At 44.0% G+C, this 14,498-nt stretch overlaps 1 protein-coding gene across 1 annotated transcript in view; it reads right to left on the reverse strand.

Annotated features, from left to right (window-relative positions):
- The window catches only part of POGLUT2 (protein O-glucosyltransferase 2), a 97,733-nt gene that overhangs the window by 35,239 nt on the left and 47,996 nt on the right, over positions 1-14,498 (reverse strand). Inside the window, exon 6 of the mRNA XM_082244516.1 lies at positions 10,158-10,395. Coding sequence (XP_082100642.1) covers positions 10,158-10,395 — 238 coding nt within the window. The remainder of the gene's footprint in view (positions 1-10,157; positions 10,396-14,498) is intronic.

Here is a 14,498-nt window from a genome sequence, read left to right on the forward strand (position 1 = left end):
TAGTTTGCCAATGAACGAAGATTAAGACTAGATTTATAAAAACAGGGAAAGGTAAAAGTTCAAAAGATCTACTAGCAGGATTGGAGAACGTTGACTAACATCTAAGATTATTGGAAGCAGACACATATTGTATACTGTATAAATTTACGCATTAAATGCCAGTTGGGGTTTATGGTTTACGAGTTAGCAGCAGCATTCTGAGAGAGCTCCATAGCTGCTCACCACATCTATCCAGTGATCCTGGGTATCGACTGCTGCGCCTCCCTGCCTTGTGCAATCCTTCCCTACCATCATGATGGTGAAGATCATGCAAAACAGAACCCATGGCCCGGATAAGAGGATGCTAAATTTGGCGTGGGAAAAAAGCATGATGGCACGGTCGCCATATTGTCTGATGATCCTGAGCCTCTCCCTTTACAGATGGAGCAGTTTTCAACCCCATCCTCACCTGGGACACTGTAGATTCTGGCTTTAGGGGAGACTAAAGGTAATTGTATCCCCCATGCACAAACAGACATGGCTGTTGAGCCCTCCTCATAACAAATTATTGAGGCCAAAAAAACTTTGTCAGTCATTGCTAACACAGCAGATTGAAACAGTATGGTTTGACATCTATTTGCTGAAATGCAATTTACAAAGAGTGAGGAGAATTCAGGAGGCAGAACAAAGAAATAGCACTCTGGAGGAATCTGTTCACCCCTTGACTGCAGACCTCATTCTTCCAAACAAGACATCACAGCCTGTGTTGATAAATCAAGTGATAGGAGACTGATAATGGTGAAGATAATATTTGTCTGCTGGGATTTCCTGAGTGTGCAGAGGAGAGGAATCCTAAGTTCTTTATTGAAAAACACTTCAGAAATATCATGGGTGAGCAATCCTCCTGTAAACTCTTTGCAGCTACAACCATGATCCTGGCACCATTTTCAGCTTTCGATTCTCTTTCTTGTAAAAGTGATCTAAGTGGCTATACAGCCGAGTAAATACTTTTAGGGTTCATGCACACTGCAGCACAAAAAAAAAAAAAAGCTGCATTTACAGGCATTTGAACTTTTAATTCAGCTTGAAGAAGCTTGTGCTTTTTTTGTGCTCTTGTGCACATTTTTATTGAGCTTCTTAAAGCTCCTTTGAGCTTTTTTGAGCATAAGCCTTTTTAACCTCATTAGTCTGTTTATGTTCTGGGACAGCGCCGGGCCATCCAAGGGAGCTCACACAGAAGTGGACGCGGTGGACATGGGCATGTGCACGGGGGGGGGGGGGGGGGGAATAAAGAACCTTGGCAGGGTGGGAGAGAACAGCTAGAGAAGGGGCCGCCCTGGACCAGGAGTATGCCAACAATCTGGTAGAGAACTGGGCCAACGGGCCGTCCGTGGAGGATGATGTTGGGGAAGCACGATGAGGATCACCCCAAGTGTCGGAGCAACATGCCCATTACTGAGGCAACATAGTGGCTACTGCTTTTAAAATGTGCTGATGTAGGCATTTTCTGACTATCACTACATGTCCCTCCAGATAAGCAACTAAAATTTGAGACATCAGCTATTGCCACTTTTGACACGCAGTTCTTTTTGCATTTACTAAAAACCTATTTGTGAATCTGCCCTTCCTTAACTGTACAGCAGCTAGTCTGAGCCTAATAACAGAGATGGCTTAACTTTCTTTCTAAAGCTTCTTTTTTTTGGTTTAGTTACCATGTCAGATGCTGGCAATACACACAGAAATTTCAAGCACATTTTGATTGCAAATAGTAACATTGCCAAGTTACCACTAACCTTTTTGTTCAATGTTGATAGAATTTACAGAGAAAACTTAAAAATATTGAGACAAAATAAAATCTGATAGGAAATGTCTGGATTTCCGGCTACATTTAAAAGGATAAGTTCACCTTATACTTCTATTTAGGGTGTAACATGTTCCAGCAAACTTTCAAACCCCCCCCCCCCTTCCTTCCCGTTCCTCCCCATGACAACGGGTGTGGGTTCTTCTTGCACTCGCTGTCACAATCTAAAAGTAGTACAGCTGGCTCAGCCCAGCCAGCCCCTCCATTCATTCACAGCGATCTGTGAGTGAATGGACTACAAGTCTTGAAGTCCTCAATGAACTGCAAGGGTGCTGGGGAGCGCTCTTTTAGTCCATTGATCTTCCTACTCTTCAGAACTGTCTGCCTGTACTTCCTGTATACTGACCTATTTACATAATTCCAAATGATTGATGAATTACAGTGACTACAGCAGGCTAAATATAAATAAAAGACATTGAGGAAACAGTCCGGGCCTGGAAGAGGGGATGCTACTCAGCAGTAAACATGACCCTGTCCTAACATTTTTGAGACGTGTTTCTGCTATCAATTTAAAAAAAAAAAAAAATTTTTCCTCAAAATGGTGCATTTTCTCAGTTTAAACATTTTGATGCGTTTCTATTTCTATTAACTTTTTTGGAATTGGGGTTGTATATGACAGAGGTAAAGTTTCAAAACTCTGGACACAATGCCCTCCCACCCAGTAACATTTTTTTTCAAGTATACTGTATGTGCATTAAGCATGCTGTTGTAGCCCAATCTGACTCCCCACCATCACACTTTAAATTTTCCTTTAGAAGTTATCCTTATTCTAATCATACATAACTTGTCTCCCATTACTACTCTATGCTCATGCACGCGCAAGATTCTAGACTTCAAAAAGTTGTAGACCGTGGTGAGGAGACATTGCTGACGTTGATGAACACAACTGAAAGGATTTTTCCAAATCCTTTTTTTTTTTTTGTTGTTAGAGAGGTAGACATTTTCAACTTGGGTACTTTCATAGAGTTTACTTCACACCACTGAGACTATTCAAAATAGGTAAATGAACCATGCCTATTTTTCACGAATGTCAAGGAGTAGAGGGTGATTTGCTGCATACAATTTGAAGCAGTGGTAAAATTTGACTTTTTTTTCACAGAGTTTATGTTTAATAATTTCTGTATCCCTAACATCTGCAACCCCAAACAATGTTTGGGTCTTCTGGGAGACATTGGTATGAGCTCTGGCAAAAAGCAATTCCTCTGTCTACTTTTTTATGCCAAGAAAACTGTGGTCTTTCAGTGGACAAAATACTAATTTTATACAACTTTCCAATTGGAAGAGGATTAAGTCCTACCATTATATAGACTGACTTATGAGGACAGAGGCTGCCTTGCTAAATGTGAAAAAACATGGGCAGAATGGGAAGCTATCACCAACACCCGTGAAACTTCATATTCTTCTCATCTATTATTAGGAAGGCCTTTTTAATCAAGACTGTTGTGTCCTATATTTAGCAATTGTGTATTAAATGATGGAAGTAAAGGATTGTAATCTCTCTCTCAGAATGTGCTTTAAACGAGGTCCTAACTCCCCTGCAGCCATCACTGTTTAACATTTCACAACTTCTTTGTTGGTTGTTTTACTTCATTTTGCTGTATGACAAAACTGGCATTGCAATATTATGTCTTATATCCTGATCGGTACAACACTGCATTATCTTTATTTTCAGAATTTTCAGATTATATCGCCCAAGTAACAGACTGTATATATGTATTACTGAAATAAAAGTTTTAACACAAATATTATTGGAGATTTTCCATTGAGAGTTATACTCGTGCAGGTGAATTAACTCAAAGAAAAAGAAACATGTTCTAAGGGCCTATGTAACCTGCTACTGAAGATCCCTTCTAAAAATTCTGCCTAAGATAATTTTTGCCTCACTGAGCAAGGACAAGGAGTTCTGGCTTTGCTTTGATTTAATAGACAACTATCCTTTGGTACAACTGTCCCTTAATTAAAATCCCCCATCCCTCTAAGCATTGCCCACCTTGATCTTCCTCCTCTATCTTTAGCAGGTTGAATTAAAAAAAAAAAAACTCACAGCTCAGATTGGAGCTGCTGTACTAACAATCCAATGTTAGTACAGCAATTTCCCTACTGTGCTATTGTGTTCTCACAGGGGGATAGCCCCTCCACCAGAACAATCTGGTAAGCGTCTCAGCCATTGGCTGAGAGCACTGATCGGGAGTTGGTAGGTGGCTGGTTTTCCAGCATGCTGTCCGACTGGCTGCCATACACACAGGCCGAATGTCGGACTGTTTTTATTGAACAAGCTGATGATGCTTGACATACGACCCATGTGTACAGCACTTTACTGTGTGACCCTGTCCAGAATCACAGGTTTTACCACACAATCATCCCCACCCAGTCCTCTTCTGCATGAATGCTGCAGTCCCATTTATTTCTATGGGTAACCCATGATGGCCTCTACCAGTCCAGCAGAGCACAACTTACCCATAAGAATAAATGGGAGGATAATACATGTATAATAACTAATATAATCGATACTAATAAAATGCAAGTGTCTCTGCGTCCAGTTTCCCTGTGTCCGTGGGATTGCGCTACTGCGCATGTGCCCCACGGACAGCCGTTGGGACGCAGAGAGACTTCGAGCGGCCAGCCGGCACTGGGTGGGCGTGTTACACAGGAGCGGATCCGAGCGGATCCCCGCCCACTTCACTTCCTCCTCAGGATTGGCTGGCGTTCCGATCTGTGGAGACTCCCACCCCCTGGAGTGCGGAGACTGCGGCCTTTAGGAGAGCCCGGGGATCGGGCCTGCACGGGGCACCCAGGATGATGGACACCCTACGGCGGGTGAAGGTCTATACCCTGAACGAGGACCGGCAGTGGGATGACCGGGGCACGGGACACGTCTCCTCCGGATATGTGGACTGCCTGAAGGGCATGTCTCTGCTGGTGAGGGCCGAGAGCGACGGTGAGTGACCGGAGGAGCAATACCGGCACCACACTGAGGGGGGCGCTACAGGGAGATTACACCGAGGATCAGCCACAGAGAGAATGGGGATCACCCTAAGAGAGCAGAGAGAGAGAGGGATCATGAGAGAGAGAGGGATCATGAGAGAGAGAGGGATCATGAGAGAGAGAGGGATCATGAGAGAGGGAGAGAGGGAGAGAGGGAGAGAGGGAGAGAGGGAGAGAGGGAGAGAGGGAGAGAGGGAGAGAGGGAGAGAGGGAGAGAGGGAGAGAGGGAGAGAGAGAGAGAGAGAGAGAGAGAGAGAGAGGGAGAGAGAGGGAGAGAGAGGGAGAGAGGGAGAGAGAGGGAGAGGGAGAGGGAGAGAGGGAGAGAGGGGGAGAGGGAGAGGGAGAGGGAGAGGGAGAGGGAGAGGGAGAGGGAGAGGGAGAGGGAGAGAGAGAGAGAGAGAGAGAGAGAGAGAGAGAGAGAGAGAGAGAGAGAGAGAGAGAGATCATGAGAGAGGGATCATGAGAGAGATCGAGAGAGATCGAAATCGAGAGAGATCGAAATCGAGAGAGATCGAAATCGAGAGAGATTGAAATCGAGAGAGATCGAGAGAGATCGAAATCGAGAGAGATCGAGAGAGAGAGATCGATCGAGAGAGAGAGATTGATCGATCGAGATCGATCGAGAGAGATCGATCGAGAGAGATCGAGAGAGAGATCGAGAGAGAGATCGAGAGAGAGAGAGAGAAGTCTGCTGATAGTTTTTATTTTCGATGAGCCCGCTGTCCCTCCCCCTTCTCCCGTTACCTGCCGCCCGGTGTACTGCTGAAAACTCCAACCTGCCAAAATCTCCAACCATGTTATTTCCGGTGAGTGTACACTGGGAATAATCGGAGATTTTGAGCAATTGGTGTTTTCACACAACACCGGCAGCCTATACACCCGAGTACATGGTATAATTAATGCAGATTCTTACTCCGCCCGGCAGTTGTCGCCGCCTTGGAGGCGACCATGTTTTTGGTTACTAGCGGGCGTTGTAAGAATCTGCACTAATTATACCATGTACTTGGGTGTATAGGCTGCCGGTGTTGTGTGAAAACACCAAGTGCTCAAAATCTCCAATTATTCCCAGTGTACACTCACCGGAAATAACGTGGTTGGATATTTCGGCAGGTTGGAGTTTTCGGCAGGACACCGGCCTGCACACCCGACATCCGTCTACAATCTGGGGGAGGAGCCAGGCTCTGCACTGCCCCCTACCGGGCATGCCAGACACAGCACTTCCGGGAATATCGCCGACCTATACCGCCACTCCTCCGCACCATACATGATATCACCGAAATATACCACGATCCCTCCACACTATACATGATATCACTGACATATACTGCCACATTGTATCATTATATACTGCCACAATTATTATATTACCGATGTATATCACTTCCTCATTGTATCTCCAACATATACCGTCAATCCTGATAATATTATCAGTATACATCTCCACCGGGTGTGCAGATACCATATAAACATTGGGGGAAGGGAGATACCTCCACCTATAATGGCAATGACCTCCCTCCCCATAGCAGGGTATGGTGGGGGGGGGGGGCTGAGGTGGATGTGTGGGAATAAATATGCGCCCCATCCCCCATAGATTGGACTTGGCATGTGCAAATGTGATTTTATTGTCACCTTATCATCCTCCATCACCATCATCCTTCACCATCATCCTCTATTATCATCCTTCACCATCATCTACTATAAGTACAAGTGTCCAGTCCCTGTGTCCGTGGGATTGAGCTACTGCGCATGTGCCCCACGGACAGCCGTTGGGACTTGGAGCGCAGAGACTTTGGGCGGCCGGGCACTCTTCTTCAGCACAACCTCCTCCAGCAAGCAGCCGGCAGCCAACCAAAACGTGGCGTACTCCCCTCTACAAAACAATTAAAACACCACTGACAACACTTATGCACCAATCACGGCCCGACGCTACGGAAAGCCGGCCAATCAAAAAAGCTCCTGACAAAAACATGGCCGCCTCGGCTTCAAGGCTGTGCGAGACTGGGAAAAGGGCTGGTGAGCATGCGCAGAAGTCTCAGCTTACTTCCCGGGTCGTCACTCCGGGATTGGTCTCGGCTTGAGGAACAAGAGAAAAAGGGAAGGAAACAGGAAGTGCGTGAAGCTGTGGGGGAAGCCTGGTAATGGTAAGGAGCGCCTGGCAGCATGGCTGTGCCCTGCCCGTCATTGTGTGTGTTTGCTCTTTGTCTCATGTCTCCGCACAGAAGCCTGCCATCACACACAATGACATCACGTAGGGAGGGGAATTATTATCATTATCTATACATATAAAGTACAAGTGTCTCTGCGTCCAGTCCCTGTGTCCGTTGGATTGCGCTACTGCGCATGTGCCCCACGGACAGCCGTTGGGACTTGGAGCGCAGAGACTTCGGGCGGCCGGGCGAAACTGTTGAAGCGGCGGGTGTGCGCGGGCACGCGCTCGCGTGGACTTACTGCTAAGCGGCAGCAGCCGTTACAAGTGGCGGCGGGCGAGAGATGTCACGCTTGGTCAGCTCTGCGCATGTCCCCAATGTTGCTAGGGCAACAGGGACGCTATGCGCAGAACTGGCTACGTCATGCGGCTCTCGCGTTGTTAGAAAAAAAGAACGAGATAAGCGAGAGCTGCGCATGTCCCCGACGTTGCTAGGGCAACAGGGATGCAGAGCTGACAGAGGCTCTCACTTAACTGGAACAAGTCTTTTTTTACAAATGTTTGACCACATATGTTCTAGCGCCCGTTAATTTAACGGGCTTAATGTCTAGTATATAATAATAACATAATAAATGTATAATAACTGCACTTTAGCCTTGTAGGAGACTTCATTTTTAGACTGTAACCACAACTCACTTTTTACATAGTTAATAAATGAGGCTGACAAAATGTCCATGTAACACTGTGTGTGGCTGCACAGCTTCTGTATGTAAAGGTAACATATTTGGTACACATATTTACTACTCAAGCTGTGCTTTTCATAAAACATAAGCTGACTGGTTATTGGGAAAACAGACACACCAAAGGAAAATAACACCAAACAATGAAGCAACATTTATATTATAGAACGTTTGTGTTTAGGAAAAATGAAGCAGATGTTTACAGAACTAATAATGTGTATTATAAAAGCTTTGTTTTATTTAAATAGCTTGATTACAAGGGATATTAAATATTTAATATTTGCTAGAAAACTTAGGTTTTATTTAAGTGTTTATTGATCATGTTCCCTTAAAAAAAATCATTTTCCCTTTTTCCCCTTTGATCTATAAATGCATTATCAGACCTGTTTCTGTGGAAAAGCCACAATAGAAAATGTCTAGAGGTGCAAAATTTCATATGCATAGCGGTCAATGCTTTTATATAAATTCTTATTACATTTATTTCCGATGCACATCTTTCAGAAGAAAAACTAGAAATGTATTTTTAACCAGAAAAATAATTCACTGTATATTATACAGTATCTCACAAAAGTGAATACACCCCTCACATTTTTGTGAATATTTTATTATATCTTTTCATGTGACAACACTGAAGAAATTACACTTTGCTACAATGTAAAGTAGTGAGTGTACAGCTTGTATAACTGTAAATTTTCTGTCCCCTCAAAATAACCCAACACACAGCTATTAATGTCTAAACCGCTGGCAACAAAAGTGAGTACACCCCTAAGTAAAAATGTCCAAATTGGGCCCAATTAGCCATTTTCCTGACCCCGTGTCGTGTGACTCGTTAGTGTCACAAGGTCTCAGGTGTGAATGGGGAGCAGGTGTGTTAAATTTGGTGTTATCGCTCTCACTCTCTCATGCTGATCACTGGAAGTTCAACATGGCATCTCATGGCAAAGAACTCTCTGAGGATCTGAACAAAAAAAAAAAAAAAAAAATTGTTGTTCTACATAAAGATGGCCTAGGCTATAAGAAGATTGCCAAGATCCTGAAACTGAGCTGCAGACCATACAGCGGTTTAGCAGGACAGGTTCCACTCAGAATAGGCCTCGCCATTGTCGACCAAAGAAGTTGGATGCACGTGCTCAGTGTCATATCCACAGGTTGTCTTTGGGAAATAGACGCGTGAGAGCTGCTAGCATTGCTGCAGAGGTTGAAGGGGTGGGGAGTCAGCCTGTCAGTGCTCAGACCATACGCTGCACACTGCATCAAATTGGTCTGCATGGCTGTAATTCCAGAAGGAAGCCTCTTCTAAAGATGATGCACAAGAAAGCCCCCAAACAGTTTGCTGAAGACAAGCAGACTAAGGACATGGATTACTGGAACCATGTCCTCTGGTATGATGAGACCAAGATAAACATTTTTGGTTCAGATGGTGTCAAGCGTGTGTGCCGGCAACCAGGTGAGGAATACAAAGACAAGTGTGTCTTGCCTACAGTCAAGCATGGTGGTGGGAGTGTCATAGTCTGGGGCTGCATGAGTGCTGCCGACACTGAGGAGCTATAGTTCATTGAGGGAACCATGAATGCCAACATGTACTGTGACATACTGAAGCAGAGAATGAGCCCCTCCCTTTGGAGACTGGGCCGCAGGGCAGTATTTCAACATGATAACGACTCCAAACACACCTCCAAGATGACCACTGCCTTGCTAAAGGAGCTGAGGGTAAAGGTGATGGACTGGCCAAGCATGACTCCAGACCTAAACCCTATTGAGCATCTGTGGGGCATCCTCGAACGGAAGATGGAGGAGCGCAAGGTCTCTAACATCCACCAGCTCCGTGATGTTGTCATGGAGGAGTGGAAGAGGACTCCAGAGGCAACCTTTGAACCTCCGGTGAACTCCATGCCCAAGAGGGTTAAGGCAGTGCTGGAAAATAATGGTGGCCACACAAAATATTGACACTTTTGGTTGAATTTGGACATTTCCACTTAGGGGTGTACTAACTTTTGTTGCCAGCGGTTTAGACATTAATGGCTGTGTGTTGAGTTATTTTGAGGGGACAGCAAATGTACAATGTTATACAAGCTGTACGCTCACTACTTTACATTGTAGCCAAGGGTAATTTCTTCAGTGTTGTCACATGAAAAGATAGAATAAAATATTTACAAAAATGTGAGGGGTGTACTCACTTTTGTGAGATACTGTATATTTGTGGGAACCGCAGGGAAATCACATGATGCAAAAGTACCATGCGATTTCCCGGCCGCTGTTTTTCAAAATGCTGCAGGAAACTTTTTCAAATAAATGGGCTGCCGTGCCCATGCAAACGTGGCCTGCAAAACCGCAACGGTATAAACCTAGCCTAAAGCCCTAAAACTGTATTTTGTGATAAAAAATATGTTCACAAATAATTCCAAGCTCTGAAGTAGATAAAAGCAGTGCAGCAATAGTCGCTTACCTTAAAGAAGTCAAAAAAAGATATAGGCTGTACAATAGGGCCATAGAGGCTTTCGTCATGTTTGAAGAAAAAAAAGTTTGTGAAAGCAGCATCTATTAGGTCAGGATGTTTTCTGCTCATCTTCACCAGCTCCAGCCTCTCTTTACAACTGTCTCGGCCTCTCCAAAAAGCTGTATTGTTTTTCTCTTCCCATTTTGGGCCAGTGTTTCCCTGGACAGAGGTCATGTCTAGGCTCACCCTATGCAAAATAAAGCCAACCATGAATGAAATGCCACCTTATAAAAAAGGTAAAATACATGTTACAATACATGTTTAATGTTCATTTTTATTTCCAAATAGCTGAGAAATAAAGACCCAAATTCTTTATGTATGAAGGAAATAAACTGCACTAGTTAAAGTTCCAACATTTAAAGCCTTATCTCTAACTTACAGTGTTTGCAAACTAGGTACTCTAGTATTACAATAAAATTTGGTCACATGTCCACAAAAAAAAAAAAAAAAAAAGTTTAATTTGCCTGTACTGAAGACACCAGCGATTTTTCATCTACAATATAATACAGTGTCCCTAAAAGCATACAAAAAAATAGATGGTGAGACACTTAATGCAGAATGCTCTTGCATCCTGAAAGATCTCTTCCCCATTGTCAATACAGTAGTGAATCCGTTACATTGAAGATACTGGGCATATGGAGGATTTGACAAGTTCTATGAAGGAAACATGCTAGGTTCCATACTACTTGGTTAACTGGATAGAATACTCCCCCACAAAGGAATTCAAACAGATCTTGTCTGTCTGAGTTCCTCATACTCAGCTTATATTCCCACTATTACTGAATAATACATCTTTTACCCCCTCATCTTTTTACCTTCCTAACTGTCCAGTTTTCACAGCTTAGTCACACCTTGTGGTAAGGGCTAATATCTTCCCTCATGTGGCATACCTTCTTCCATCCTTTGTCTTTCTCCCGCATTCCCCTGCCTACCCATACTTGCCCATTTGGATCAATTCTCTTCCCTCATTTACCCTCCTTGTTAGCTTCACTTCCCCTTCCAATTGGCCCCTACTACCCCTGTTTCTGTGTCCCTATACTGTCATGGTAACCTCCCATTCCAGTAGCCGACTACCTAAACCAGATTCACTGCTGCAATGATGTCCTACAGTTGAAACCAGTGACTCATTAATTGTCTGTTCAATTTAGCTGCCCTTGGGCATTTCATAGTACATAAAGATTGTTTATGGAAGCTTTCCGTATACAAGATATTTTATATGGCATCTTATTCTTCTACTACTTCTCATACTTGATTATCCTGGTGTCAGTAATGGTCATTATATTTTTTTTTGTACTACATATTGGTTTGTGAATTTTGTCCATTCTGGGAATGATAAAAACTATAAAAAAAAGAAAAAAAAAAAAAGAATGAAGCTTAAAAAGGAGCACCCAAAATTAAACCTAGCCTCTGGTTTACTTAACAGATGTACTGTATATCATTTATATGATTTGAACAGTTGCCTAGGGGTCAGACTATACTGTCTACACACTATCTGAACACTTCTCTTCTACAAACCTTGTATTTCTGGTTAATATCACAAAGCTGTATAACGTAAACTCGCCATGATAGAAATTTGGTGCAAGCTATTACTGGTCTTTCTGAAAATGCTTGTTGGCTATTAAGCTGGCCATACATAGATTGAAATTAGGCCAGTTCAGCAGGACCGGACAAATTTCGATCCATGTATGGACTAGCTGTAGGCCGAATGACTTCTGTACAACCACCGTTGGATTTTTGCAGCTCGATCAATGCTGCAGGCTATAGCCGGCACTGCTTATCAGTGTATTCTGATGACGGGGAAGTTTCCTTGCTATAAAAATACAATAGCTCAGCAGGAGGTTTCCTTCATCCACATTGAGTGTGTTGATGGGGGAATCAGGTCAGTTTTTTTTTGTTCAACCTGTTAGCTGAACTAAACAAACCGACTCATCTGACGATGTCTACTTGATGACGAAATGCAGTAGACAGGACTTGACAAATGACACAAGCACGCTACGAGCCACAACTTTTTTGATTGATCTTATTCTGATGCTCGTTTTTATTGGATGTTTGTAAGTACAATTTTAATAAAATATTTGCCATTTATGAACATGTTTTACATTATGCAACCTTTCATGTTTATTACATTGCTGTATGTCATATGATCGGGTATCTGAGTGCGTACATGATCATGGTACCAGTGGTGTAAATTCCTACATACAGCCCTAGATATTGTGATGGGAGCTGCTTCACCTGCCACCTAAATGCTGTGGATTGGGATAGTCTTGTGATATATGCCTATCTGACCACTCTATAACATGGGGGTCCAACTCCTCTGGTAATGAGACTTGCTGGAAACGCTGTGGTGTGATATTTTTTAATATTCACAATGAAGCTGGCTTTTCATCTGATCTTGTTATTATCTACTATAAGGTTCACCCATTCCATATTATATTTTAAAAACTGACTCATGTATGGGCTCCCCAATGCTGAGCCCATGGCTTCACTAAATTCCGAGCCACTGATCTGGAACAAGTAAGCTGATCAGGAAAGACAGAAAAGAAAATGTGATTTTTGACTTACCGTAAAATCCATTTCTCTGATGTTTGACGGACACAGCTCCTGATCTTGATAACCATTGGGTTATACTGCCCACTACAGGAGTAGGACAATAGGCAGAAGAAGAAACTGGCTACGCCTATGGGCAGTCCCAGGGGGTATACTCCCTGCTATAGGTACAAGCAGTGTCAGAAGAATTACAACTCCACAGAGGGGCAGGTGTTGTGTCTGTCAATGAACATCAGAGAAATTGATTTTACGGTAAGTCAAAAATCCCATTTTCTCTTTCGTTCATTGACGCACACAGCTCCTGATCTTCATAACCATTGGGACGTCGCAAAGCAGTGTCAAACATGAGGGGTGGGAAAAACAAAAAAATTCCCAAGGATAAACAGTAGCCAACTAGGCAACAGGAGCTCAACCAAAACTGGAGCCCACTTGAAAAAAAAAAAAAAAATATATATATACCCTCAAAGATGATCAGGTCCTCTAAACAGCAAAACCTTGCAGGCAAAAAGAAGTATACGCAGATGCCAACACATCCACCTTATAAAACTTTGTGAAAGTATGCACTGGCAATCAGGTGGCCACCTTGCAAACCTGTGTCACTAACCTCTGATGACAGAAGGCCCAGGAGGCACTAAGCGCCCGAGTAGAGTGCGCAGGGAAAGGAGGAACCTGGCCCTTGATGGAATAGGCCTGAATACCTGCCTGTCTGATCCATCTAGCAATGGTCGGAGGAAGCGGACAACCCTCTGAGGCCCATCCGTGAGAACAAAATAGTGAGTCTGACTTTCTGAAAGACTCCGTAGCTGTCAGGTACACCCTAATTGCCCGGACCACATCCCAGGCATGCAAGGCAATTTTCTTTGGATGTTTAGGCTTGGGACACAGGGAAGGCAACACAATGTCTTCATTCAAATGAAAATCAGAGACAACCTTTGGGAGGAACGACAAGGGCAAAGAACCACCTTGTCTCTGTGAATCACCAGGTAAGGAGAACGACAGGATAACGCCACCAGTTCCGACACCCTGCATGCAGAGGTAAAAGCCACAAAAAAAAAAAAAAAAAAAAAACACTTTCTGAAACAGTGTAAGCAAGAGAATCTCCTGAAGGTTCTCAAAGGGAGGCTTCTGGAGGACCAAAAGCACCAAATTGAGGTGGCAACAGAGACCGCACTGGAGGAACCAAATGTCGGACACCCTGAAGAAAAGGTACGCACCAGGGAGTGTGTGGCCAAGGGCCATTGGAAGAAGACCGCCAAAGCCGACACCTGGCCCTTGATGGTACTCAAGGCCAATTTCTGTTCAACCCCCATTAAAGGAAGGTCAAGATCCGAGCCACCGAGGAGGAGCGAGGATGAACCTCAAGAGACTCACACCACAAAATGTACGTCTTCCACATACAATGGTAGATCTTCCTAGAAGTAGATTTCCTAGCTTTTAATAGCGAAGGAATCACAGACTCCGATAAACCTCTATCCTTCAGCACCTGGCGCTCAACAGCCAAGCCGTCAAAGCCAACGACTGTAAAGCAGGAAGAAAAATTGTTCCTTGGGACAGCAGATCCTCTCTGAGAGGAAGCCTCCAAGGAACGTCGGCAACCAGCTGCACGAGATCAGCATACCAAGTCCGGCGAGGTCAGTCCAGAGCCACTAAGATGACCGAAATCCCTTCTGCTTCAATCCGGTGTAGAAATCTTGGCAGAAGCTTGAGAAGAGGGAAGGCATAAATCAGACGATACTGACCCCC

Source organism: Pelophylax lessonae, assembly GCF_965119305.1.
Source record: "Pelophylax lessonae genome assembly, chromosome: 2".
NCBI lineage: Eukaryota > Metazoa > Chordata > Amphibia > Anura > Ranidae > Pelophylax > Pelophylax lessonae.